General features: G+C 59.0%; 1 protein-coding gene and 1 long non-coding RNA gene across 7 annotated transcripts; one reads left to right on the forward strand and one right to left on the reverse strand.

Annotated features, from left to right (window-relative positions):
• Positions 1-3,723: 3,723 nt before the first annotated feature.
• On the reverse strand, positions 3,724-5,056 carry LOC118542210 (uncharacterized). The gene is made up of 2 exons (XR_013449346.1): positions 4,706-5,056; positions 3,724-4,161 (listed from the first exon to the last, which is right to left on the reverse strand). It is a non-coding gene; the product is annotated as an uncharacterized LOC118542210 (long non-coding RNA).
• Positions 5,057-5,127: 71 nt separating this feature from the next.
• On the forward strand, positions 5,128-24,216 carry GGA1 (golgi associated, gamma adaptin ear containing, ARF binding protein 1). Of its 6 annotated transcripts, XM_078076593.1 has the most exons (18): positions 5,360-5,476; positions 5,987-6,029; positions 9,217-9,301; positions 10,704-10,779; positions 11,702-11,800; positions 12,825-12,948; positions 13,370-13,470; positions 14,135-14,215; positions 15,248-15,388; positions 15,472-15,553; positions 16,673-16,780; positions 17,478-17,630; positions 20,433-20,497; positions 20,946-21,112; positions 21,567-21,760; positions 22,601-22,770; positions 23,009-23,119; positions 23,210-24,216. In XM_078076593.1, the coding sequence occupies exons 5-18, from the start codon at positions 11,717-11,719 to the stop codon at positions 23,318-23,320; spliced, it is 1,692 nt and encodes a 563-aa protein (XP_077932719.1). In that variant the 5' UTR covers positions 5,360-5,476; positions 5,987-6,029; positions 9,217-9,301; positions 10,704-10,779; positions 11,702-11,716; the 3' UTR covers positions 23,321-24,216. The 6 variants fall into 6 exon arrangements, with proteins under 6 accessions (XP_077932718.1, XP_035958051.1, XP_077932719.1 ...); XM_036102158.2 differs by lacking the exon at positions 5,987-6,029 and having other exon boundaries at positions 5,135-5,476; XM_036102160.2 differs by lacking the exon at positions 5,360-5,476 and having other exon boundaries at positions 5,987-6,084.
• The last annotated feature ends 1,779 nt before the right edge of the window (positions 24,217-25,995 follow it).

Consider the following 25,995-nt stretch of genomic DNA (forward strand, 5'->3'; position numbering starts at 1 on the left):
TGTTATCTCTAATCCCCCGCCATCCAGGACTCAAAGTCACATATAGCTCTGCTCTCTTCTGCCCTGCACACCCTTCCCTCCAGCCAAGCCATACTTCCCACATACTGTCCCCTTCTCTTGGGGAGGGCATTTCTGCTCCTACTTTAGTTCCCTGCTCAAGGGCACCTCCTCTCTCTCACCCCTCAGTTCACCACCAGGATAACTGGTCTTGACCCACAACCCCCACCCCTGCAACACCTGTAATATACCCCTCCAGGACACTGACTGTGCAGCCAGCTCACAGCTCCCTGGTGCGTTGTCTTCCTGGCATCACCCCGTTTGAAATTACATTGTTCATTTGTGGGTTTATGTTTTGTAGAACGTAAATCCCACCAGGGCACATTAATGAATGGTAAGCATCTGTCCATCAGCAATTAGAGAAGGGCCATGTTTGAATATTGCCTTTCAGTTGGTGAATTCTGGGGTTTCTTCTTTCCTTCCAGTCAATAGGGTGAGGGTCATAGTGTGGCGTCTGTGGCCACACCCCCCCCGGTAAACCAGATCTCCTTACCCGCTGGAAAGGGGTGTAGGGGGAAAGGGGAGATTGCTTAGACTCTTCATTCCTGAGCCTTTACTTCCTCCCTCCCACCTGGGGTGGCATACAATTCAGTCCTCGGAAAGTATGACTTCACTTAGTCCATCCAGAGCATGGAAAGGTTGATGTTACAACGAGCTGGGGCAGAGGGAGGCCAGGAACCGGGGTCCCACTATGCTGCAGAGATCATCCATATGATCTCTGGTCAGACCTTCCGGGGTGAGTCTGTGCAACACTAAACATGCCCATGTCAGATCTAAGGTCCTTGAGGATCCAGAGTGGGCAGGTGCAGGGGGCTCGGGCAGCGGGGGGTGGTAAGGCTAACTTTGGACGGCGAATTCCCGGGCCACACCCCCAGCAAGTCCAAACTGAATATGAGTTTGTCCGGGAGCCTTGTTCATTAGCTCCCCAGGGGATTATGACACACGAAGTCACCTCGGAGAAAATCAGCAGAGTATCCCCAGTGCAACCTTGGAAATCAAACGGAAATTGGTCCCAGCTCCCCACTAACTTGGAGCCTCCGTCAAGATCTTCTTTAAACTGTCTGGACCTCAGTTTCCTCCACTGTAAAATGGGGAGGTTAATCCCCACCTCAAAGGTGTGATATATATGTAAGAGTCATGGCACACTTGACTTTTTAAGTCAAGTCATTGGCCCAAACAGCAGGTGAGTCAATAACTGGTACCAAGTTATCTTTGTCATGGAATCAAAGCAAAGACAGTGAGGGGCGCCTGGGTGGCTCAGTTGTTAAGCGTCTGCCTTCTGCTCAGGTCATGATCCCAGGGTCCTGGGATCAAGCCCCACATCGGGCTCCCTGCTCAGCGGGAAGCCTGCTTCTTCCTCTCCCACTCCCCCTGCTTGTGCTCCCTCTCTCGCTGTGTCTCTCTCTGTCAAATAAATAAATAAAATCTTAAAAAAAAAAAAAAACCAACAACAACAAAAAAAAGCAAAGACGTGAAACAAACTGTCATAGGAGAGATACCCACCCACTGCCCAACTCTCCAGGACATGGAAAAGTTCAATGAACAAGTTCATTTCTCTAGGGGCCTCAATCCTCTCCATCCACACACAAGAAATGATCCAGTCCCCTGCAAACGAATTCTTATGTTTACTGTCCCATTATTTCAGGCAATCCAGATTTTCTGGGACAGCTTTCATCGTAAACAACCAATTAGATCATTTTCTGTAATAGAGGCTTTAAATCTGCACTGAATTTATCTTTCCTTCCACCTCAAAGGTCAATCTTTTCAATAAGGATAATTTATTGAATGTACGGGGAAACAGGACTGAATTTTAATACTTTATGAGACTTCTCATTTATGTCAATCAATAAATCAGGGCAATAATCTTCCCTATACCACGTGGCCTAGTTCTGATTCGGAAAATAGGAGCCCCTGTCCCTGTCCCTGTACACATACATAAGTGGTTGAATACGTAAGCTGCGTGTACCCTCTCATCTTTCTGATGCCTGCTTTCGCCTCAGCCAGCAGTGGAACATGGAATCGTGGTTCCTGGAACCAAGCACAGACTTTGGATGCAGAGACTCAAGCTTGAGCTCATATTCTGACTCAGGTTTGCTGAATTGGATGACCTCAGGACCTCTGCCCTCGCTAGTCTCTTGGCTTGGACACCCTTCCGACAGCTAGCTCCTTCTCAGCTACAATGTGAATTCATCAGAATGGTCTGCCTCGCTGCCCCACACCTGGCCTCCACTCCCACGGCAGCCCATTGCAGGGTTTTTATAATGAATTCAGCATATTTTGTTTGCTTTTGTATTTTCTGTCCTTTGAAGGCAAGGCGTTGGGTCTTACGTAGGCTCATGTGATGGAGGCTGTGTGGCCAATCACATCCATACACGGGGCCTCAGAATTCTCATCTGTAAAACAGGGAGCGTAACACCCAGCTCTGAGGTCTGGGTGAGGATTATGGGACACAATGACACCCATGGTCCTTTGTCCCCCTGCCCCCAGAGGGCAGCCTGGAAAGGAGATGTGAACCAGGATCTGGCTGGGGTCACAGGGGCTGGAATTAAGGCCATGTCTCCACTTGTTCGTGGGCCTTCTACAGCGCCCCCCCCCCCAGGAAAGGATTGAGTGCCTTCCTACTTGCCCTCCAAGATCTCTCCCCATTTCCTCTTTCCCCCTCCCCTCCCCCACCCAACCTCACCAGCCTTTCCAGGGCTGGAGGGGTTTTCCTGGGAAGGGTGTGAGGCGTTAAGCCCTAGGAGGTCAGTATAGGTTGTCAGTTAATTACAGGTGCTTCAAGGATAGCTCGGCTTTCTTGCCGTCACCCACCCCAGTGTTCCCAAGTCACTCAGAGCAAGACATTTGCAAACAGTAGAGATGGACACAGCTTTCAAAGGCCAAAGCCCTGCATTTCCTGCTTCCTGTGCTGGTGCCCCTTCCTTTCACCACCCTCAGTATCCTCCTCCTGCACCTTCCCCAGTGACCCCCACTCTGGACCAGGTCCTACCTGCCTGGCCACAGCTCCTGAGTCTCCCTCGCCAAGCCCTATTCCCTGGGACTCACTGACACACAGCCTTGAGCCTTCCTTAAGAGCATAGCCTGGTTCCCCCACATACACACATTGCTTTGCAATGTTGGACACATTCCTGCACCCTTCCATCTATAAAATTTATGAAATAATGCTTTCTACTCATTAATTTATTCAATGCCTATCTATCAAATACCTACCAGGTACCAGCAACTCTTTTAAGTTTTGGAGGTACGTCAGTGAACCAAACAGATGAAATTCCTTGCTCTCGCAGAGCTTACATTCTGGTGGGGAAGAGTGACCAGAAAACACAATGAAAAAAGAAAATATATAATAAAGATAAGTACTAAGGATTAAAGTTCAGCAAGGAAAGTGGGTAGGGAGCATGTGTTGAGGGGTTCACTTTGCAGACGCGTTTCTTTGGATTCTCACAACCATGTTTCAGATGAGAAGCCTGAGATCTAGGTAGGCTAAGTGATTTGCCCAAGGTCATACAGCTTGTAAAGCAGTGAAGTCAGAATTTGAACCCAGGTCAAATCTATGCTATCTTTAAAAAGTGACTCCTGACAGCCCCTAAATCAGTGCGGTAAATATGGTTGCCTTTTATTTCTGGGATAAATCATTTCAGTAATAAAAGAAACAGAAAGAGGTCTAAGTACACATTACGTTAGGGCTTTTATTGAGGAATGCAATAAACATACATATCACTTTCCTGCATAATTTTAATGGCCTGCGGGGAAGAATTTTAGAAAAGCATCTCAGTCGGCTGAATGGTGAGTTTAGGGGAAAAACTGACCCAGCACAACCCCTTCATCTCCCAGATGAGGTCACTGCGGTTCTGCAAGGTGACTCGAGGTCGTTCACCAAGGCGCTCACCAAGCCGAACCGGCTTCACCAGATTTCCTAGTCTTTGCGGCTTTAACCCTCCCTGGGCCTGGGTGGCTCCAGAGGGCGCGATGGCCTGGTTCCCCGGAGGGCCGCCAGGGGGCGATAGACTGCAACGGACTCAGGTGAGCCGGGGACCGACTCCCCCTGGGCGTGACGTCACCTGGCGATCCCGGGGCCCGCCGGTGGGAAAGCCGGAGGAGGGAGACCTTTGGTGGAGAGAGAAACAGCAGGAGAAAAGACACCTTGGCTAGGAACTCTATCCATTCTGCCCTCCCCGATTTCAGACTAGCCCCCACCAGTACCGTCTCCCCATTGCCGCCTGGACCGCTCTAAAACAAAAGCCTGACTTTGTCGCCACCCATGAAACTCTAATTAACGACACCATCATAGCTTACAGAAAAAAAGCTAAACACAGACCTGCATGATCTTGCCCTGGCCTAATTCCAGGCCAACATCCTCTGGGGCCCTATTGATATGCTTTCAATTCTCTAAATGCATCATACTCTTTCTACCCTGCGAGCCCTGAAACGTTTGGTTCCCTCCACCTCAAATATCTTTTCGCACCAGACTTACCCGGAGAAATCCGTCTGTCTTTCAGCTAAATGTCACCTCTGTGAAACCTCCCCTGACAAGAGCCCCTCCCTCATCCCCCTTACCCCTCAACTCCAGTTTGGAGTCGGGGCATCCTCCTGAGTTGCCACTACCCCCATAGGCTTCCCCTACCACATTGTAATAAACATCCGGCCTTGCCTTTCTCCTCCAGTTCTCCTCCAGCGCCCATCACAGAGCAAAGCAAACGCAGAGTTTATTAAAAGATCGCAGAACGAACGCAGAGAAAGCACAGAGTTTAGGCTCTGCCCCTTGTGTGACCTCAGACAAACTATCTGGCTCATGGGTTTGTTGTGGGGAGTGAATGCATTCATGCATAAAAAGTGCTTAGAACAACTCCTGAACACTGTAAGCCCTCAACAAACTTTGACTTGTCATTTTCGCCGCGGCCAACGTACGTCATTGCCCTTTTAAGGGACCCTCCCACTTTCTCATCTAAGCGGAAGTACCGCCTCAGGGTTCAGGAAGTGACCTCAGAGCCCCTCAGAAACATGGCTGCGGAGCGTTCTTCCGGAAGCGGTCACGGGCATCTTCGTGACGCACGAGTTACAGCGTCCCGTGGGGTTTCCATGGTGCAGCTCTCGGCCCCCAGTCCCTCCGCTTCCTCTCCTGCCTGAACGCCGTGGACAAGAAGGCAGGCGCCGGGTCCCGCCCGCGACGTAGACACCACCTGGCGGGGAAGAGTTAGGAGAGCAGGTGACGCTCTAGGCGAGCTCGTTCTCGTCTCTATGGTGCCGAGCGCTCCTTTGCGCCTCTCCCGCGCGTCGGGGCGGACGTTGCCCCTTTAATCGGCGGAGGGCGGTGCCGAGAAGGTCCCGCGAGAGCAGCGGGGGGCGGGGGGCGGTGCCGAGGCTGGGGGCCCGTGGCGGATGGAGCCCGCGATGGAGCCGGAGACTCTGGAGGCGCGAATCAGTGAGTGTCCGGGAGGGGCGCGGGCCGGACCGGAACCGGAACCGGGGGCACGAGGCGGGCCCCTTCCCGGCGGGGGCGGGGTACGCGGCGCCCCCTCCCCACGCCCCGCCTCCGGCCCAGGAGAGGCGGCGCCCCGAGCCGGTCCCTCCGACCCTGAGGTGAAGGAAGAGCCCACCAACAGCGCGGACCCGCGGTGGCAGCGGGCACCGCCCGCCCATCCGATCCTTGGGGGAGGAGTGAGCTGCGCCCAGAACCCCCAGGACGGAGACAGTGGTCTCGAAGCCCCTGAGGCCCAGACTTCACTGAGGAGCGGACCCCCCCAAGTCATTCCCTTGGGCCCGGGAGGGGGCAAGCCGGCGGCCCTAGGGCTGCATCTCAGACCCCAGAGGGAGGGACCCTACTCTCCGTGGGCCCCAAATCCTCCACTCTCTGGCCCTGCATGGAGTGATTCCCTCCTATACGTTCCTTGAGCCTGCAGCTCCTCTCAGATTTGCTTGTTTTCTCGCCCAGGAAGGGAGGACTCACTGGCCCATCAGATCCTCCAAGCCACACAGTGAGAAACCCTCAAACCGTACCGGCTTGGGAGGGTCCCATCTGAGACTCCAGAAGTAATGTCAAGTTCTCTATCACTACCCTCAGCTCAGCCTCTCAGATTCTGTGCCTCCACCCGAGACTCCTTTCCCAGCCCTTGGTGACCTTCCTCCAAAGGCCCCTGAACCCCTTTCTCTGCGTGTCCTCAGGCACCGGTTCCTACTGCTCAGGCTTCCTAGTCCCCACACCCTCCACCTGACCTCCCTATCCCATACTGCTGATGGGGAGGTCCTTGACTCTCACAACCCCCACACTGGACTCTCCCTGGGCTAATGACAACTCCCTTCCAAGTCTCTTCTCCCGTCGGTGCCAGGGCCTCAGGGAGCCCTTGGTCTACCTTCAGCTCAGCTCTTTGGCCCCTGGCACACCAGGGAGCTGTGCAGGGGGATTTTCGGTCATGGCCAGCCCTTTTTGAGCCAGTCTTGAGCAGAATTGAACCCTGAGGTTGGTCCCAGAGCCACAGCATTTCCAGGCATGTTTCAGAGTCAGTCTAGCCAGTGGAGGGGAAGGGCATGGAAAGGAAGCACTAGGTGGCCATTGAGACTGTTCCAGAACGCCACAAGTGTCCAGGTCCCAGCAGCAGCTTGGGAGGATGGGCAGGGCCCTGGCTGACAGCGCTGACAAACTTCGGGACTTGAGCTGAAGGTGATACAAAACACTCTCAGGTTTAGCAATGGTGGGAATTTTCTGAGAGTCCAGAGCCTGATCTGAGAAACAGGAATCAGGACACCTGGGTTTGGCAGTAAGCTGGACTCTAATAGACTGAGGCTACAATTGTTTTCTCTTTTTCTTCCCCTTTGTGCCTTACTGAAATTATAAGCTCTTCCCTTGGCAGTGGTTTGGAGGTAAAGAGTAGCTTCTGGTAGGTAAATGCTGTTGTCACCACTGTGGAGTGACAGGGTAAAGTCATGCCCTATTGTGAAAGACTTCCCTCTTGCCTTCCCTGGGTGTTCTCCCTTGCTTCCTGCCAGGGAAAGTGCTCCCCCCAGGTAGAGGTAAGAGGCCTGGGGGTTGGGGGCCCGGGCCAGAGAGGTTAGTCAGCCCTCCTTGGAGCCAATGGCTCTCACTCTGAGCCAGATGCAGGGGAGAGAGCTGATGTCTCGTGATGCCACTGCTTCTTCCTCACTGGCTTCTGACTCGGGAGCAGTTTCTAGAACTAGCTTCTCTGTCCTCACTCAGACTCATGTGTCTGATACTTGTAAGGGACTTCCCGTTTTAGGGTCCCCCAGCCAGATGTCATTGAGAGGGCAAGACCCAGCCCCATTCTATCATTCTAACTCCAGACTGGTGTTCCTCAGCCTCTGGCCACATTGGGGGACTAGAAGGCAGAGTAGATGGCCACACTTTCCCTTGGTTGGGGGGGGATGGCAGCTATTCCTGGGTCCCTGGGCGGTCAGCAGGGACTTCCTTTCCCTGAGGGACTAGAGGGCTCTGCAGGGCTCCTGGAACAGAGATTTGTACCCAGAGAGAAAATGCTTCATTCAGATCTCTGCTCAGCTGCACCTCCTCTGAGAGCTCTTCCAGAGAGAGCAGCACCCCCCCCCCCCCGTCAAAACACTTTCTGTACGTTCTCCTTGCTTTAATTTTCTTTATGGCACTTCACAACAGCATACAGTGTTCTGTTTGTTTGTTTATCTGAGTAGTCGGTGGTTCTCTTGCTGGGCTGTGAGCTCCGGGAGGGCAGGGATTTTGTCTTGTTCCCTCTGTGGCCCCAGCACTCAGAATATTTATTGGATAAATATGAATGGAATAAATGGCTGCCAGGCACTGTGATCCCAGAGCTCTGGGCCTTCCACCACAGCATAGAACCCAAGTGGGCAGGCACCACGTGTTGGGTCCTTGCCTCCTCCTGTCCATAGATCCTTCTCTGTCCCACCTGCTGGGATATGTTCCCTCCACACCCCCTGCCCAATGTCAGGCTTGGGCAGAACAGGCCAGAATAGAGTGAAACTTAGAGAGACTTCTGGGAAGGTGGTGAAAATCCAGCTCTGGTTGTCACCATGGCCCCGCCTTGTGTCAAGTGTTTTGTCATCTAAATCAGTCCACATTTCACTCCAATGGGGAAACAGAGGTTCAGGGAAGTTTCGCGAGCTACTTGATTATTTTTTAACCAGCGTTGGGTGTCAGGGAGGTGACCATCGGGCCTGGTTTATCACCCCCTCCTGTAGACCTGTGCCCTTTCCTGGCCACTACCCATTCCTGGATTCAGACTCCCCCAGAACCTATGCCCACCTGCCCACAGCTGAGCCCTCCTTCATTCATTTGTTTGCCAAGGGGAAATCGGTGTGTGCCCAAGAGGCTGGGATGCAGTGCAACAGCAGGCTTGGGCCCTCTGATGAAGGTCAGAGCTGGGGCCACACAGGAGAGAGCTGATCCAGCAGTGCCACCCTGGGCAGGAGCCAGGGTTAGGGAAGACTTCGTGGAGGAGGTGATACCTGAGCCTCACTGCTCACTAAGGTCCTTCATGCTCTGCCCTGTGCTCAATGATCCACATCTCTCCTCCTCGTTCACGGCCCTCATGCCATCCCCAGCCTGGTTAACTCCTGCTTGAGTGTTGCCTCTTCCGGGCAGCCTCCCTGGCCCCAGGCCCAGCTGAGTCCCCTGCTCATGGCTCCTTCGCCTCCCTTTGTCACGTTGTATTGAGAACCTAGCTTCCCTTGGCCCACTTCCCAGCCACACGGCTCCTTAAGAGCAGAATTATGGCTTTTTTTTTTTTTTTTTTCTTACCTCTGGATCTGAGTGTGTAAGAAACAAAAGAAACGGAGGTTTCTTTTGAAACGAGAATTGTGAGGACACTTTCAGAAGCAGAATCGGAGGAGGTACAGTCAGGCAGGCAGACAGGCTTGCAGCTGCAGAGATGGGAGCCCGAGGGAGTGGGGGAACAGCCCCCGAGCACCATCACTACAAGTAGGGCTATCCAGGGAGAGGCTGCAAGGGAGACAGTGTACAGGAGCTCATCTGTCCGTTGATGCAGCCGAAAGATCATCACTCAGGTCTTGAAGCTATTGGGGCAGGAAGTCAAAGAGAGTCTTTTTGTATGCTCAGTCCTACCCCTTATCCCCTACTGATCAACCCTGCTGCTAGAGTAGGGAGTGGGAGAGGCAGGGACCCCTTTCACCAGACCATGCTGGCCCTCTCTCCTCCTGTAGACAGCGCCACAAATCCCCTGAACAAGGAGCTGAATTGGGCCAGCATCAACGGCTTCTGTGAACAGCTCAACGAGGACTTTGAGGGGTAGGTGGCCTCCTCTTTTGCTCACGTACTCAACAGAATCCACTGTGCACCTGCCGTGCCCACTCCAGACCCTGGCCTCGGGTGGAGACATGAGTGGGTTGAGACTCCGTTTTCATTCTAATTGTGCTCACAAACTAATGATGGCACCACTACCATCACTCCTTCAGTATCTGCTCCCAGGAATCTGCATGTTTATAAAGTTCCCAGGAGCAGTGTGGAGCCCGCTCAGCCCATCAGTGGTCTCCAGACCCAGGACGGTGCCGTCCTTCCCATGAGGGTTCGAGTGCTGACGCCGGGCTCAGGCCAGAGCTTTCAGAGCTGTGTCAGCAGAATACTAGGGGGTGCACTGTCTGTGTGGCACCCTGTAAACTGGGCCTCACTGAACCCATTTTACAGGTGAAGAAGCTGAGGCCCAGGGGACTCAGGGGTTCCCCACAAAGAAAATGGTAGTCCTGGGCTTCATTAAGCCCAGGCCCGCCTGAGCCCCAGCCAGTGCTTTGTTGGGACATGCTCCCCAGCTGGGAGGAGGCCAGCAGGCCCTTTGCTGAAGGAAGAGTGAGAACCACCTGCATTGGAATTAGTGCTTGTCAAAAATGCACATTTGGGGGGCCTAGGTGCAGGCAGGGACTAGAGTGGCAGGGAGCATGGGGTGGCTTTGCTGGCAGGCTCCCCAGGTGGTGCTCAGGTTTGGGGAGCACAGCCAGGGGGCTTCTGCAGGCGCTCTGCTTTGGGAGGCCATGCATACAGTGTGATGTGCACAACCCGGAGTCCAGCTGCTGGGGTGCGAGTCCCGTCCCTCTGTCAGCTGAGTCAGCTGGGCAAACCTCCGTTTCCTTTGTAAAGTGGGGGCAAGAGTACTGTCGACTCTGGAGGGCCCCCCTGAAGGCTGGGCAGGAAAAGGCACATGAGGAGCCTCGTCCATTCTAAGCGCTCAGTCCATGTTCAGTGTCATGGTCACTGGTGACGGGTCTTTTATGATCTAATAGACGGGCTCACCACCTCTACTGTGAAGCTGCTTTGCTTTCTCCCAGCAAAATGTCCTGGGCCCCCTCAAATTCCCAGGGAGCTCTGTCTGCCTGTCCTTCATGGTCCATTGTCATGGTATACTCCCAGACCGGGCCCTTGAAGGCTGTGGTCCCCTCTCCAGCTCACAGTTCTCGGCAAAGCTGGCTGAGGGGCTGAGCTCAGGCCTTTCGAAGGTCCCCAGCTCCGAGTCCTTGCCTGGCCCTGCCCTCTCGGGCCTCAGTCTCTGGCCCCACCCGATCAGAAAAGGAGCTGGGCCTTTGCATCTGCCCCACTGAAGCATCCAAGGGCTGCGGTCCCGGCAGGGTGGTGTGGCAGTCCTCCCCTGGGGTGCCTCAGGCTCCAGCTGTTTGGGATCTGTGCCATTCCTCTCACCCAGGCCTCCACTTGCCACCCGGCTATTGGCTCACAAGATCCAGTCACCACAGGAGTGGGAGGCGATCCAAGCTCTGACGGTGAGAAGCGGAGAGAGGGTGCCGTCTGTCCCCCGACCATGTGGATGGCACAAGACAGAGGTTTTTTGCGGGGGTCCCATCAGGCTCTTCTTTAGAGGCCAAAGGAGTGGGGCCAGAATGGCCTAGATCGGGAGTCTGGGCCAGCCCTGGGGGCCCATGGCCTCCTGCCCCAGCCCCTGCACAGTTAGGCCTCTTGTGGGGAGGAAGCCCCCTAGGACCATCTGGCCCAGGGGTTCCCTGCTACAGCCACGTGTCAGATCTCCAGGAGGCCGGGCACATACTGAATGAGGGCTCCACTGAACCCGAGCTCCTTCAGTATCTGCTCCCAGGAATCTGCATGTTTATAAAGTTCCCAGGAGCAGTGTGGAGCCCGCTCAGCCCATCAGTGGTCTCCAGACCCAGGATGGTGCCGTCCTTCCCATGGGGGTTCGAGTGCTGACGCCGGGCTCAGGCCAGAGCTTTCAAAGCTGTGTCAGCAGAATACTAGGGGGTGCACTGTCTGTGGCCCCCAGGCACGGACCACATAGCAACCCACTATAGAACAGGGCTGACCTCGGGTGGTAAACAGTTCTTCTTTTCATAGTTATGTATTTGTTTTGATGGGATGGGGTTTTCTCAAATACATGCCAGTCCTATGAGTTCACAGACGTATAGGATAAGGCAAGGTAGACAATACCTGTTGAAGTTTAAAAAACCATCAAAGAAAAATCATAGGATTTTGTGGTGCTCAAAGGCGGCCAGGCTGGGGAGGGGCTCCCGGGGGTGGTGATCAGGCTCAGGGGACTCTGACCCTCAGAATCCTCTTGTCCTCAGGAGTCGTTCCCCCCACCCTCTGAATGCCCATCCCTGGGCTTCCGGGCCCTGGCCGAGGTGTGGTGGGAGGCTGTCTCCTCTGACCCCTCTCCCTGGGGTCCCCCCCCAGGTGCTGGAAACATGCATGAAGAGCTGCGGCAAGAGGTTCCATGACGAGGTGGGCAAATTCCGCTTTCTCAACGAGCTCATCAAGGTCGTGTCTCCCAAGGTGGGTGCTCCCAGCCCCAGCTCAGGCCTGCGCTGTCACTGGGGGGTTGGGGAAGGACGACCCCCTGTGGGAGGTGCCTGACCACTGTCATCCCGAGAGCTCGCACTGGGGTTCCTGCGTCTACTGCTCAGCCCCCCGTTAGAAGTCTGACTGGCACAAACACAGAGCCTTTCTCACAGTCCTTAACAGCGGAGTCCGGGGCAGCGGGGGTCCGGGAGGGGGACTTCCAGGCCACCCAGTGGCTGGCGGCTCTGCAGCTGCCCACGGACGGGGCTGCTCAGGCTTAGTGAGGAGTGACCACAGGGCATGCACCCAGCACGGCCTCCCTGGCTCTGCTCTCTCACCGAGGACCTGGCTGCAGCGCCCCACCCGGGGCTCTAGTGGAGGGTCTCCCTGTCCCCACCTCACAAGAGTGGCCTCCTTGAGGCCTTGGATGCTGAAGCCCCAAATCTGAGTGGTGGAGCTTGCTGATGGGCGAAGCCCCAGCATTGGCCTGGGGGAGTCCCCCCATAGGGCATGCATCTGTTTGAGGCCCCTTGGATGAGAGCCCACCCCTCCTTTGCTCATACCCCCCTCTCTTAACCAGAGCAGCTAAATGTCCCCCCCGGCCCCCCATTCTCTTCCTGGGAGGCGACTGGTGTGAGAGCCAGTTCCCTCGGCCTAGTTTGCTGCTAAGAGACTGTGAGTGGGACCCGGGCGAGCAGTGCCACGCCCACCCCTGCCCTGGCCAGCCCCAAGCCAGGAGGCTCCTCCTTCCCGAGGTCACCGAGTTAAGCCATAGATGAGCTGGCCCTGAGCAGGCGCTGGGCTCCACGCCTTCCCTGTGTCAGCTCTTCATCCTCGCCATGATGCCACTGCTGTCATCCCCGCTTAACAGGTGGGGCAGCAGAGCTGGGACCAGACCGCTCGGCAGGCTGAGGTTTCCAGGGGAGTCCTGGGGAGGCAGCCAGCTTGGGGCAGGGGTTGGGGCTGCAGCGAGCGGGGCCGGACGATGGCAACGGCCTGCTCTCCCCTCGGTCTCAAGTACCTGGGCTCACGGACATCGGAGAAGGTGAAGAACAAGATCTTGGAGCTCCTCTACAGCTGGACGGTCGGCCTGCCCGAGGAGGTGAAAATTGCAGAGGCCTACCAGATGCTGAAGAAGCAGGGTGAGGTGCTAGAGGGTGGGGTGTGAGCAGCACCTCCTCCCCCCGAGCTGGGGCTTCTAGCAGCTTCAGGGGCGGCTCTGGCAGTGAGATCATGGGGCTGCCCTTTAACTTTTTAAGAACCTATGCTAATGGGGCCTTTTTATGGCTCTGAAGCTAGGTTGGGTGGAAAGAAAGTGAGTTTGGGTCAAACTTCTCAGGGAGTGGCCCCCACAGAGTGGCCTCAAAATATGGGTGCCTAAACTCCTCCACACAATTCGACGTTGTAGTTCAGGAACCAGCCCTGGCCCACCAGAGTCAGAGCCAGCATGCTGGAGAAAGACTGTCCTCCACCCTCCATCCTACCCTTGCCTGCCCTCCCTTTCCCATCCCACCTCCTGGCCCTAGGCCCTGTTGACAGCCTTCCCACCACCGTCTGCTCCAGGGATTGTGAAGTCCGACCCCAAGCTTCCAGATGATGCTACCTTTCCTCTTCCTCCTCCACGACCCAAGAATGTGATCTTTGAAGACGAGGAGAAATCCAAGGTGAGGCTCCAGGGACGGGTAGGAGGGGGGTACATGAGGACCTCCAGGGCCCACTTGGTCTGAATTCCAGGCCCTGACTGCCCTGCCCTGAAGCAGAGGCTCATGCGGGCACAAGTGGGTGACAGGAAAGTTTATCAAGCATTTCTGCGTGCTGAGCACTTCCCATCCAGAGCCCCTGCATGTAGTAGACACGAGAGCATGTTTGTGTCCCTGGGATTCGTTTGAGGGCATTTCATAGGTTGAGCAGGAGTTTGCGTATTTTTGTCTTTGATCCTTCCGATGATAATTGTATTAACTTTGTGTTAAAGAAGGATGTGCTCATGGGCAAGAGATTAAACGCTATAGAGGAGGTAAGATAAAAAGTAAGTGTCTACCTAGTCCCAGCCCCAGAGGGAAAGCACTGTTGAGTTCCTGGTACATCCTTCCAGAAAGATTCTGTGGCGATAGTAACATAACATCTTGTACCGTTTATCAAAGACTTCTTTGGGGAGCATTCACGTGCCGTGTTTCAGTGCCCTCCCCCCACCATTAGGTGTCGGTAGATGCTCACCATTTCACGGACAGCTTAACAAGTACCCCACGTCCTACAGCAAGGAAACGGGGAGCCAGGATATGACCCCAGACCCAGTCCTGGTGTCAGAGTCCTGCCCCTCTGTCCCTGCAGATGCTGGCCCGCTTGCTGAAGAGCTCCCACCCCGAGGACCTCCGAGCAGCCAACAAACTCATCAAGGAGATGGTGCAGGAGGTGACCGCCAAGCCCACAGCTCGGGGAGGAGGCAGAGAGGGGATCTGAGCTGGGCCGCCCCAGGTGGGGGGTGGTGTGTGTGCGTACGAGGAGCCCTGCAGTGGCCAAGTAAAGGGCTGTCATGGCCAAGAAAGAGCTGACTGACTGGGGGACCTTAGTGGGCAGAGCCAGGACCCATGTGGAGGGAAGACTTGCCCAGCAGCCGAGCTAACCTGCTGTAGTTGGACTTCTGTGAGGCTGACGACCTCTTCCGCGAGAGGTAGAAATAAATGACGCCTCGCTATGTTTAAGTTCCTTCTATAGGTATGTTTATCACGAGAGAGAGAAGCGTACGTGTTTAACTTCTAAGCAAGTATATGGATGCCTTGGGTGCACTGAAACTTTTTGTATCGGTGAGGGCAGGCCATCAGAGCTTACAGTCTGGAGACCTGCAGGGCAGGAGTCCCAGGTTGTCTTCCAAGGGCAAGCTCTGTGCCCTGACAGTGCAGGGGAAGGCCGGGTGGCCCCTCTCAAGGAGGGTGACTGTCAGATGGCACAGCACAAGCCCACCTTCTGTCCCGTGAGGGAGGAACACGCATAGTAAGCACAGTGGGCGTGGGATGGGAGGGTCGCTGTCCTAGTTCTGGTTGTACTGGGTGACCACGGAGGCCCCCTTTCACTCTCAAGGCACCTCCTTTCAAGGGACAAACGCAAGGAGGGCAAGGGTCATGTAGAACCACAGGTGTAGGTCTGTGGCCCTCGTCCTCCAGAAGCACCTGGCCCAGCTTCCTGAGCCATCCTGGAGGTTGTGTGTGAGGGCCCCGCAGGTTCTGACAGGCTCGTGCGGAGGCCTGGGACCAGGGACCGTCAGCAGGAGGAGAGGAAGTGAGCACGGGGTTGGCAGAGGGCTTTTTGAACTAGAATGCCCTGTCCTGGGCACGAGCCCCGTGTAGCAGGGTCACACCACACCAGTGGAAACTCTAGAGTGCTGTGGATGGTGCCTGGCTCAGAGCAGGCGTGACCTGGGCTCCCCCGGGGCGGCCACCTCCCTAGGACCAGAAGCGGATGGAGAAGATCTCAAAGCGGGTGAGTGCCATCGAGGAGGTGAACAACAACGTGAAGCTGCTGACGGAGATGGTGATGAGCCACAGCCAGGGCGGAGCCTCAGCCCGCAACAGCGAGGACCTCATGAAGGTGTGCCTGCCGCCTCTGCCCAGCCCCGACCCGCTCCTGGCCCCTGCCGGCCTGACCCCTGCCCCCCACCCTACTGCCCCCAGGAGCTGTACCAGCGCTGTGAGCGGATGCGGCCGACGCTCTTCCGACTGGCCAGTGACACGGAGGACAATGATGAGGCCTTAGGTGAGCCCCTGGCAGTCAGTCCTGTCTCTCTGCCTCCTTCCCCCTCCCCCTCCCCTCCCAGCCCTTGCTAAGTATCTGCAGTTGGCAGGAGCTGCCACCAGGGGGCCCCCTTCCCCAGCACCGACTTCGGGTTAGTGCATATCTAGGAGGAGGTAGAGAGCAGGGGCTGGTGTGGTTAGGAGATCCCGAGGGCCAAGTCCCTACTCGGGCATTTCATGTCCTGCCCCCGAGCTGAACAAGCTGAAGCGGGGAGAAGGGACTGGCCCAGGTCACCGAGCATAACAGTGGCAGAGCCAGGGTAGGCCGGGGGCTCTCTCCAGACACTGCCTCCCTGGTAAGGACTAGAAACTAAGGACAAATCCCACAGGCCTGAGCAGCTCCAGAGCTGGGCCTTGTGACTCCTGCCAGGGCCATGTATCAGGTTCTCGTCCTATTCTCTGCCACCGTGTCAGCCAGTTTCTGGGGCAGCAGTCCGGGTACCATCTCAGCCTCTGACTCAGTGGAAGCTCATTGAGGGCCTTCCCCGTGCCAAGTACCTGGTCCCTGCCCAAGGGACTTGCTTCCCGGACCCCTCAGCCCTGGCCCCTGAGGGGATAACCTTGGTAAGGGCCTAGTTTGTGCCAGGCACTATTCTAGTCCCTGGGGACATGGTGTGCTTAAAATCGACCAAAGCCACATCCTCAGCAGAGCGTGCAGCCTAAGGAGAGGGGACAGACAAGAAACCAAGGCCATGAGCAGTTAAGTTTCTCAGGTGGTCATCAGTGACACGGAGACTAGCAAGCAGGGAGGGGACTAGGTGGTGCAGTGAGCGAAGGCCTTCTGAGGGGACTTAGGGTGAAGACCTGAAGGCAGGCAGGAAGGAAGGCACACAGAAATGCAGGGGGCATCCAGACAGCAGAGCCGGTGCGGAGGCCTGGAGGCCAGAACGTGCCACCGTGGTCAGGGCGGTGGGGACATGGGACAAGGGGAGGTGACAGAGGGCCCGAGTGAGTAGAGCAGTTGGGATGCCCCCGGCCCCGCCCCCTCCCACGAGGGTTGGGATGGACTCAGGGTGCTCCTCTCCCCGCCAGAGCCCCCCACCTTTCTTCAGCCTAGTCTCTCCCCTCCTGCCTGTTCCAGCCGAGATCCTGCAGGCCAACGACAACCTCACCCAGGTGATCACCCTGTACAAACAGCTTGTGAGGGGCGAGGAGGTCAACGGCGACGCTGCAGCCGGCTCCGTCCCTGGTGAGCAGGTGGCGCGGGGGCCGGGCAGGGCCTAGCGGGCTGGAGCCCCACAGAGTCCGGGGTGGGGGCTAGGACTGCCAGGGTGACCCTGCTCCCGTAAGACGGGGAAGGGCCCTAGGGAGACAGCTGCAGGGAAAGTGTGTGCCAGGGCTGCGGCTGGGGCGGAGGGGACGGAGCCAGGGTTTGGCAAGGACGGGCAGAAGAAGGAAGGCCTTTCTTTCATTTACTAAATCTGGCACCTGTTGTGCGGGGCTGGATGGCACCCTCCGGGCTTAGTCTACTTATCACAAGGTGGGAGGGAGGGTTTGACATGCAAACGTTGCAGGCTCGGCTCCATCAGGGTGAAGGGACAGCCGTGGGGGCCCACGGAGGTTAGAATAGGCCCTGTTGCGGGGGGGGGGGCGGGGGGGGGCACTACACAAGCAGCAGAGTTTAAGCAAGGCCTCGAAGGATGGGAGGCAGTTGGCCAAGTAGAGAGAAGGAGGAAGTAGGTTCCGGACAGAAGGAACACCGTGGGCTAGACAGAGGGCCTAGTGGCAGATTTGGGGGGCTAAGGCAGTGTGGCCAAGGGTGGGGGGAAGGAAGCGAGGGCTGTGGGGGGGGGACAGCTTGCTGCCCCCCACACCAGGCGCCTTGGCCTCCGAGAGCCTGACTGTCCTCCACCCAGGCCGTGCCCGACTCTCCTTTCCCCCTCCAGGGAGCACCTCGGCCCTGCTGGACCTCTCCGGCCTGGATCTCCCTCCTGCGGGCACCACCTACCCAGCCATGCCCACCTGCCCTGCTGACCCGGCCAGCCCCGAGCAGCCTAGCACCTCAGTTTCCCTGCTTGATGACGAGCTCATGTCTCTGGGTGAGGAGGGGGCCGGGCCCAGAGGAGGGCGGGGTGGCTGCAGGTGGGGGTGAGGCCTCCAACTTCCTGTGAGTCCTCTGGAGGATGGGGTGGGTGTTAGGCCCATTTCGCAGCTGAGGAGGCTGGGGCTCAGGGAGGTTACAGAGTTCGTACAAGCTCTTACAGTCAATGGGTTGAGGCTGGCCAGCTTCTAAACCCACCTCTGGTAAGCCCACCACACCCGGGCTCCAGTGGCCTGAGGGAAACCGGCAGGACTTCCCTGCAGCAGGTTAGAGCCGAGAGTGGGGAGCAGGCCCTCAGCAGCCGCGGTTTCCCCACCCGCTGAGGGGGAGAGAGGCAGCGGGGGGAGCCGAGGCCCTGCAGCGGCGACAGCTCCAGGCACCCCGTGCCCCAGGCTGGTCCTGGACCACAGGCCGGGGGAGCCACGGGGAACCAGGTGCACGCCTGGGGCAGACGCAGGGGCGCCCGGCCAGCCGGGCAGTTGTCAGGAGTCCAGCTTTCGGGTAGCAGATGGGGCATCTGAGGGCTCAGAAGCGGGACACCATAGTGACGGTCTCTGTCTCAGTCCTCAAGTTATTAAAGAGAAAGAGAGCTTGAGCTCTGTCGAAAGAATCTGGAAGGTTTTGTTGGGGAACTGACTTGGAAGGCAGGAGTCAGACTGTGTTCTCTTGAGCCAAATCTGAGGTAAAAAGCCAACCTGACGGAGCGGAAGAAGCATTCGGGTGCTGGGGTCCCGGGCAGGTGGCTTTCCTAACCACTGCTGCTGCGCTGTCACATCACAGACCGCCCTCCACCCACCACAGGAGCGGGTGCCACCAACGTCCCTGCTTTACAGATGCAGGGGCAAGGCTTAGGAAGGTGGGGTGACTTGCCCAAGTAGGGGGCATGCAGGTTAAGACAAGGCACTCCGAGCCTGAGGCCTCTCTCCTAGCCTCTCTGCCACTCTGACTCAGCTCATCAGCCAGGAGAGGGACATGAGGACTTGGAATGGGGCGTGAGGGATGGGGGACAGTGGACCAGCAGCTGGCACCCTACCTAAGAGGGTCTGACCACAGGGTGTCCGTGGGCCTGCTTCTGCTTCCCACCCACCTGCCCCCTTTCCATTCGGAGCTAGGGGCGCCTCAGGGCGAGGGAGCCCTGACCCCGTTCTACAGCGAGGGAAAGGATGGCCAGGGACAGAGCACCCCCAGGCTCTTCTGGCCCCGCAGAGCTGGTCCCCGGCCCCCGGCGGCAGCTGCCTGACCGGGCAGTTGGTGTGTGTGGCCCCAGCCCCCGGCCCCCCGCGAGTGGCGGGGGCAAAACCACCTCCTCATGAGAAGCAAGGTGTGCTTGGTACTTCCCGTCCCTGAGCTGCTGCAGCAGAGCCCTGAGCCTCCAGCTTCCGTTGGTTTCTACTCAAAGGCAAAGAAAATGTGGGAACAGGAACCAGAAGTGCCAGGGCAGCACCCGGCCAGCTTGGGGGATAGAGGAAGCCTTGGGACCACAGCGGGGGCTTGTCCTAAACGGTTCTTTGCGGCAGGAAGGGTGAAGGGCGGGGGCAGGGCCAGCAGCACGGACTTCCCGTCCGCGAGGAGGGTGTCCCGGCAGTGTTCAGGCACTTCCTCTGATGGGCTAATTTGTCACGGTCCCCTCACACAGACGCTGCTGTTGGCTCGGTTTTACAGATGAGGCGGAGGGAGGTTGTCACCAGCCCGAGGTCACACAGCCGAGTGGCAGGGCTGTGTGCAAACTCCAGCAATGAGGCCATGCTCCTTCCAGGCCCAGATGCTGCCCCTTGTGGGCCACGTGGCCTGGGGCAGGTTCCCTAATCCCTCTTGACATTCATTTCCTTGGTCCTGAAAGAGGGATGACACCCCTACACCTGCCTTCCATGGTTGTTTGAGGATTCAGTGAGCCCTGTGTCTGAGGAGCCTGGCACGTCGGCGGTGGGGGAGGGTTGTAGGAAACCTTGGCAGCCACCCCCGTGTCGTCCCTGCTCTCAGGGCGGTGTGCCCAGGGGAGGAGACCCGGCAGTCTGAGCTGCCTGCACCTCGCCCTTGCCCACCAGAGCTTCAGGCTGCAGCTTACTCCTTCAGGATTTGCTAGAAACGGGATAACTTGTCTTCTCTAGGTAAAGCCTGTGGTGAAGTTGGCCTTGAGGGCGCTTCAGGGCGGGCAGAGGTCAGACTGGTTGGTGACCTACTGCCTTCCACTCCTCGGCAGGCCAACGGGCAGAGCGATGCAGAGGGCCCCCGGCTCTCCTTGGCCCCAGCCAGCCCGCCCTATGGACACGGGCCAGGGCAGAGAGGGCCTTTAGAGTCCGCCCCAGCTCCCGCCGGCCACAGTGCACGTGGGGACACTGCAGCCCAGCCAGGGGCCACTCGGAGGCTGGGGCACCGCCTGCCCCGGACGCTCAGAGGCCATTGTGGGGGGGGGGGGTGCAGAATGCCGCCCCCTGTCCGTGGATCCTCACCTGGTGTCTCCCACTCCGTCCTCCCTCCCCACCACCCCTGGGCAGCCAGGTGCCAGCCGACTATGAAGACAGAAGTCCTGATGTCCAGTGGTTGAGGTGGCTTCGGAGTGGCAGGAAAGGAAGCTTGAGTGGGTGTGGGGAATGGGCCTCAGGATCTTTGGTTTCTGCTTCTGCTCTGCTGCCGGTTCCAAAAGTGGGTTTTCCCCTTTGAGCTAAGCCTCTCGGGGGGCCGCAGGGGGAGGGCAGGAGCCAGCGACCCCCAGGCCAGCATGCAGCGCCCACCCCCCCCCAGCTCCCATGCTTCCGCTCAGGAATCCGGCTCCTTCACCTCTTGTCTCGCTTCCTCGCAGGCCTGAGTGACCCCACACCCCCTCCAGGCCCAAGCTTGGACGGTGCTGGATGGAACAGCTTCCAGGTAGGAGGGCCAGGAGCCAGCCCGACCCCTCCCAGGGGTGGGGTGGCTGGGCCAGACAGCCTGCCGGGGGTAGTGAGGTGGGAGGACCATGCGGCTGCGGCCCTGGGCCTGAGGCACCTGTCCCCAGGTGGGGGAGGGCAGGCATTCTCTCCTCACCTCCACGCGCTCTCCCTGTGTCTCAGCGTTGGGTTGGGATGGGGTTCCCCATTTTTTTTCTCTTGGGGTGACTTTAAGGTCCCTGGAATGTGATGGTTTCTCGAGTAGAACCCCAGACCAGGCCGGCCCACGAGGGGGGTGCAGGCCGGCAGGAATGTTGTCCCCTTCCATGCTGCTGCTTCCCCAGGTGTCACTTGCAAGGAGGGGAAGGGGCCTCAGGGCAGTGCCCGGTGACTCCGTACCTGCCCCAGCACAGCCCTGCCCATCTGCGTGCTTTGTGTATGCCCAACAGTCCTCTGATGGCGCAGAGCCGCCAGCCCCGCCTCGGGTCCCCGACACGGACAGCCAGGCCTCCGCACAGACGTCCCTGCCAGCGAGCAGTGGTCTGGATGACCTGGACCTCCTGGGGAAGACCCTCCTGCAGCAGTCACTGCCCCCGGAGTCCCAACAAGTGCGGTGGTGAGGGCTCCGCCCGGGCTGACGTGGGGTGGCAGTTGCGCCCACCCCCACCCCCTCCCCCACCCAGCCCTACGGGCAGCAGCTTCTGGGCTCTCCCAGGCCCCACAGGGAGAGGCCCGGGGCCCGTGTGCTCCTGTGAGCGGCGGCTGCTAGAGGACCGCCGCGGGCCAAGCTCTGTGCTGGGCTGGAGGGAGGCAGCAGGGTCCGAGGCAGGTGCAGGGCCTGTCCCGTGGAGCATAGAGGTTATGAGAGAAGGGAGAGCTATGCCCTACAGGGCAGGGGTGGCGGGCGGGGGATCAAGAGCTCCCTGTGCCAAGGTGAGGAAACCAAGGCCGGAGAGACAGGGAGGCCTCTGAGCTGGCCATTAGGGACAGCCAGGAAGCCTGGCCTTTCCTGTGCCCCTGATCTCTCGGCCCCCAAAGATTCACCCCCCAATGCCACGTCCCCCAACAAGGGAGAAGCAGCAGCCGACCCCCCGGCTCACACTTCGGGACCTGCAGAATAAAAGTAACTGCAGCTCGCCCAGCTCCGGGGCCACCGGCCTCCTCCACGCTGCGTCCCCCGAGCCCCCCGGGCCTTTGCAGCAGCCCACGACGACTGAGCTCTCGCTGGCCAGCATCACTGTGCCCCTGGAGTCCATCAAACCCAGTGAGTGGGCCAGGGGTGCTGGCGGGTACGGGCTGGGCTGGGACCCCCTCGCTGTCCTGTTGGGAGCTCTGACCCGGGAGGGAACTCTGAGGGAGGCCCTTGCCCTTCCTGGGACCCTGCTTTCTTATCTGTCCCAGAGTGAGGGCAGAGAGCTCCAGAGTCCAGGCTTCCGCAGGCAAGAGGACTTCTTATGCTGGCCACTGGGTGCGCCCTCCCCAGAAAGGCAGGGCCAGGACAGAGAGGTTCGGGGTCTCTCCGAGATCGTGAAACCAAACCAGGATCAAGATGTAGATCCAAGCCTGAGCTGCTCCTGCCCAGGAGCAATAGGGGGGCCACTCCCGGCCCAGGCCGTGAGCAGACCAATGAAGATGGGCAGGTCTTCTCGGCCTTGTCCATCTCATGACCACACTGTGACCGAGGGCATCACCCCCAGTGTCCCCAAGAAGTGGGTAGTGGTGCCCCTCTCTTAGCAGCAGGGAGGACCCTGAACAGCAGAGTGACTGTGCCGGGGTCGCACGGTGAGAGCATGACCCCAGCTCACCCCTCGGCCTTCAGCATTCCAGCAAGGAGTACTGGGGGAGCCCCAGCTGTGACCCCGTCTGGGGTGGGTGTCCTGCCGCCACCAACACAGTAGAAGTGTGCCTGCCCCGTCTGGGTGCCAGTCTGCACCCCGGCCGCCCTGCTGCCCAGGGTCGAGGCGAGGACCGGAGTTTGTGGACTCGTCCGCTCCTTCCAGCAGCGCGGCGAGTGCCTGATGGGAACCAGTTTGGGGAGCGGGTTGGACGCGCTGGGGCTCAGGCCTGGCACCACCCGTCGGCCTCTCCCCTCCCCCCCTGCCAGGCAGCATCTTGCCAGTGACGGTGTATGACCAGCATGGCTTCCGGGTCCTCTTCCACTTTGCCCGGGACCCGCTGCCCGGGCGCTCCGACGTGCTGGTGGTCGTGGTGTCCATGCTGAGCACCGCCCCCCAGCCCATTCGCAACATCGTTTTCCAGTCGGCTGTGCCCAAGGTGACGCGCACATGCCTCCCTCCTTTGGAGGCAGGGTAACTTGGGGCTGGAGGGGAACCAGCTGGCTGGGGGGGGGCAGGGGGCAGGGTCCCTCTGGGGATTAGGGGATAGAAAGGAGCCAAAGGACAGAGCCCCCGGGCCCCCCGGGGAGGAGCTGACAGGTGGACTGGGCCCGGTCCCTCAGAGGATGGGGCCAGGAAGCCAGGGCTAGCCGGCCGTCCCGCCCTACTGCCTGCAGGTCATGAAAGTGAAGCTGCAGCCGCCCTCAGGCACAGAGCTGCCTGCGTTTAACCCCATCGTCCACCCCTCAGCCATCACCCAGGTCCTGCTCCTCGCCAACCCCCAGAAGGTGAGGGGCCCGGCTGTGACAGCGCGCCACCGTGGGGTGGGGGTGGCCTGTTCTCTCCCTCTGACCTTGCCTTCACCGTGTCTGCCCCAGGAGAAGGTTCGGCTCCGCTACAAGCTCCTCTTCACCATGGGCGACCAGACCTACAACGAGATGGGGGACGTGGACCAGTTCCCCCCACCCGAGACCTGGGGGAGCCTCTAGAACAGGGAGGGGCTGGGCAGAGGAGGGGCAACAGGACTGGGCACCGTCTAGCCTGGGTGGGAGGCTGTGGTGGCCTAGGACACCCTATGTTCCCATGGCGATATCCCCTGGGCCTGGTGCTTCTCCCCTCACCCCTGCGGCCCCCTCCTTCCTTGCTCCCTCCCCTGCGGAGCTGAACCCAGCAGGAGGCTGGGCCTGGGTTTGCACTGCTGGGGACCTTCGCCACAGGGGGGAGCCTGGAGCAGGGAACAGCTGCGTGGCCCTGGAAGGACTTGGGGTCATGGGGGAGAAGCATGGGTGTCGGGCAGGGGCCAGGACCTCAGGCCCAGCCCTGACCCCAGCCTGGGTTGGGGTCATCCCCACCTGTCTCTTATGCCTTATGGGAAGGCCCAGCCATAACTCGGGGGGCCATGCTGGCGCAGTAACCAGCTCAGGCCTCCTCCATAGGAACCGGGTGACTGGTGGGGGGTGACGCCTGCACCCCCAGCTCTTTGCACTCTGGTGTGTGGTTTGACTCTGCTTTTCTTTCTCAGTGGCCCTGTGGTCACCATCTCAGGAGGCCCAGTTGGGGGAGCCCCACCTGTCTCCCACTTCTCGTGGGGGTTTCACTCCACCCGCCTGCCCCCTTTGCCGTCAGGCCTCCTGAGGGGCTGTGGGGGCTGTGACTGCTGGCCCGGAGGTTGTGGCAGACCTGGGTGCCCCGGCTGGGGGCTCCAGGGCCCCTGGCCAAGGGAGGTCCTGCATTGGAGTTCTCAGTGCGTCTCCTTCAGTCCCTGGCCTCTGCCGGGGCCTCCTGTGGGCGGCTCACCTCTGCCCATCCGTCTGTGGGCCGAGTGGGGTCAGTGTGTGAGTGAGAGCAGGAGTATTTATGGAAATAAAACGTCCTTTTTCCTGGACCAGCTGCCCTCCGGGCCCTTCTGAGGTGGAGGGAGATGGGGGTCCAGGAGCGGGAGGGCCCTGGGGCTGCCCTGCAGGCCTCTCTAGCTGGGTCTTTGGAGATCCAGCCACGGTTCCCCTCCCCATCACCCCTGAGCCTTTCACCGGAAGAGGCCCTGCTTGGGGGCCTGTGGCGGTGCTGAGTCACCAAGAGGGCCCAGGGCTGAGGCGGGCCCAGAGCCGTCCCAGCTGGAAGTGAGTGGCCACTCAGGCCTGCCAGGAGCCCCAGCTGCTGCAGACGCTGAGTGGGAGGCCCCCTGGTTGCTCACGACTTCCTCCTGCTGCTCTCAGCCCTCCAAACACAACTGCGGGGCCGCACTAGAGGGGCCTGCCTCGCCTTCTCTTCTCGCCTTTCCCCAGAGGCTGCTCCCAGGAAGCAGGGTGCTAATTGCAGCTGGTTTCTAGAGAGGCCCAGGGATGCTGCACTGGGCCCCCTGCCAGTCCCAGCTGCGGCTCACTTACCCCCTGGTGTTACCAGAGTTCTCTCTTCCCTGGGAGGCTCCGGTCCAGTCCCCAGGGAGTGGCGTAGCCTCTCAGCTGAGAGCGCAAACCAGTGCAGAGCTGAGCAAGGGGCGGCAGTTCGTCCAGGGGATTGCCAAGTGGTGTGGAGCCAGCCCTACGTGCTGCTCTGCAGGCGAGGGTTCCCCTTGAGATAAGCCTGGGCAAGGCTGCCTGCCATTTCTCCCCCGTAGCAGATGATGGGGAGTCCTGTATTTAACAAACCAGTTTCATTCTGCCTAACCTAGTGTTTTCCAGGCTGGACGCTTTCCCAGAGCCCAGCATGCTCACTCCCCAGCCTGGGCACTCTTTTCCATCCAGCAAATGAGGGCTGCCTCCCTCTGCCAGGTCTCACTGGATGTGCGCTTGAGAGCTTCACGTCAGTGCAGGACCCCCCCCCCCATCCCAGACACAGCCCTCCTGCAGTGGGGCTTCCAGATGCCCTGGCCCCCGCGCACCCCCAGCCACGTGGCCGGTTCCTGTTCCCTTCCCCACTGGGCCAGACTGCGCAGACACTTGGGATGCCCCTGAAAGACAGTCTGCAGAAGGAAAGTTCTAAATGAGATGAGGCCCTGCTCGCAGTGCCGCTGCCCCCGAGTCCCGGGAGCACCGTCTGGAGTAGGATCTTGCGCATCGTGTGCAGCAACCATGTGTGCAGCTTCGGGCAGGGAGTCTTCGTCTGCTCCCGGCGGGGTCCCTGGCGCGCTGTGTGACTTTGAGCGAGGTGCTGCCTTCTCTGGCCTTTGATAGTGGGGAGGGACCCAGGGAGCTGTAAGGCTCCTCTGAGGCCTGAAGAGTCCTTGAACGAACTGGTTCCCCAAGGTGTTGGCTTGGAGTGACCCAGCCTTGACAGGGACGGGGATATCCCTGTCATCTTCCCGACCTCCCACCTTCCCTTTTTCCTAGTCAATCCAGCCAACCGTCTACTGTCCTGCGGGTGCCCCTGAGCAGCCCCGATGGGAGGCAGGGCCCCTCGGTCAGCTCAGAGGCTGGCATGGAACCTGTGAGCCAGGAGCTCAGCATGTTGCTCGGACAGCGGGAAGGGAGGCGGACCTGCGGGGCCTGCCATGGAGTCCCGCATATGTCTGAGGGGCTGGGGCTGGGGTGGTGATGATGGGAGGTGACCCTCAGCCTCCACTCCCGGGAGGAGTCTTTCCCCAAATAATGCGTGTCAGTTCGGCCAGAGGTCCGGAGCACCGAGCTGTGCACAGGAGACCCAGAGGCTGTGGAGCCCTTGGGCT

The sequence above is a fragment of the Halichoerus grypus genome, chromosome 6, assembly GCF_964656455.1.
Source record: "Halichoerus grypus chromosome 6, mHalGry1.hap1.1, whole genome shotgun sequence".
In the NCBI taxonomy this organism is placed as follows: domain Eukaryota; kingdom Metazoa; phylum Chordata; class Mammalia; order Carnivora; family Phocidae; genus Halichoerus; species Halichoerus grypus.

What these genes read in the sequence shown, in the direction of transcription:
- GGA1 (XM_036102158.2), top strand. Translation starts at nt 5,434, where the DNA reads ATGGAGCCCGCGATGGAGCCGGAGACTCTGGAGGCGCGAATCA. An exon ending in AGGCGATCCAAGCTCTGACG is followed by an intron (nt 10,780 to 11,701) that starts GTGAGAAGCGGA and finishes GTCCCCCCCCAG; the next exon opens with GTGCTGGAAACATGCATGAA. An exon ending in AAGACGAGGAGAAATCCAAG is followed by an intron (nt 13,471 to 14,134) that starts GTGAGGCTCCAG and finishes CTGTCCCTGCAG; the next exon opens with ATGCTGGCCCGCTTGCTGAA.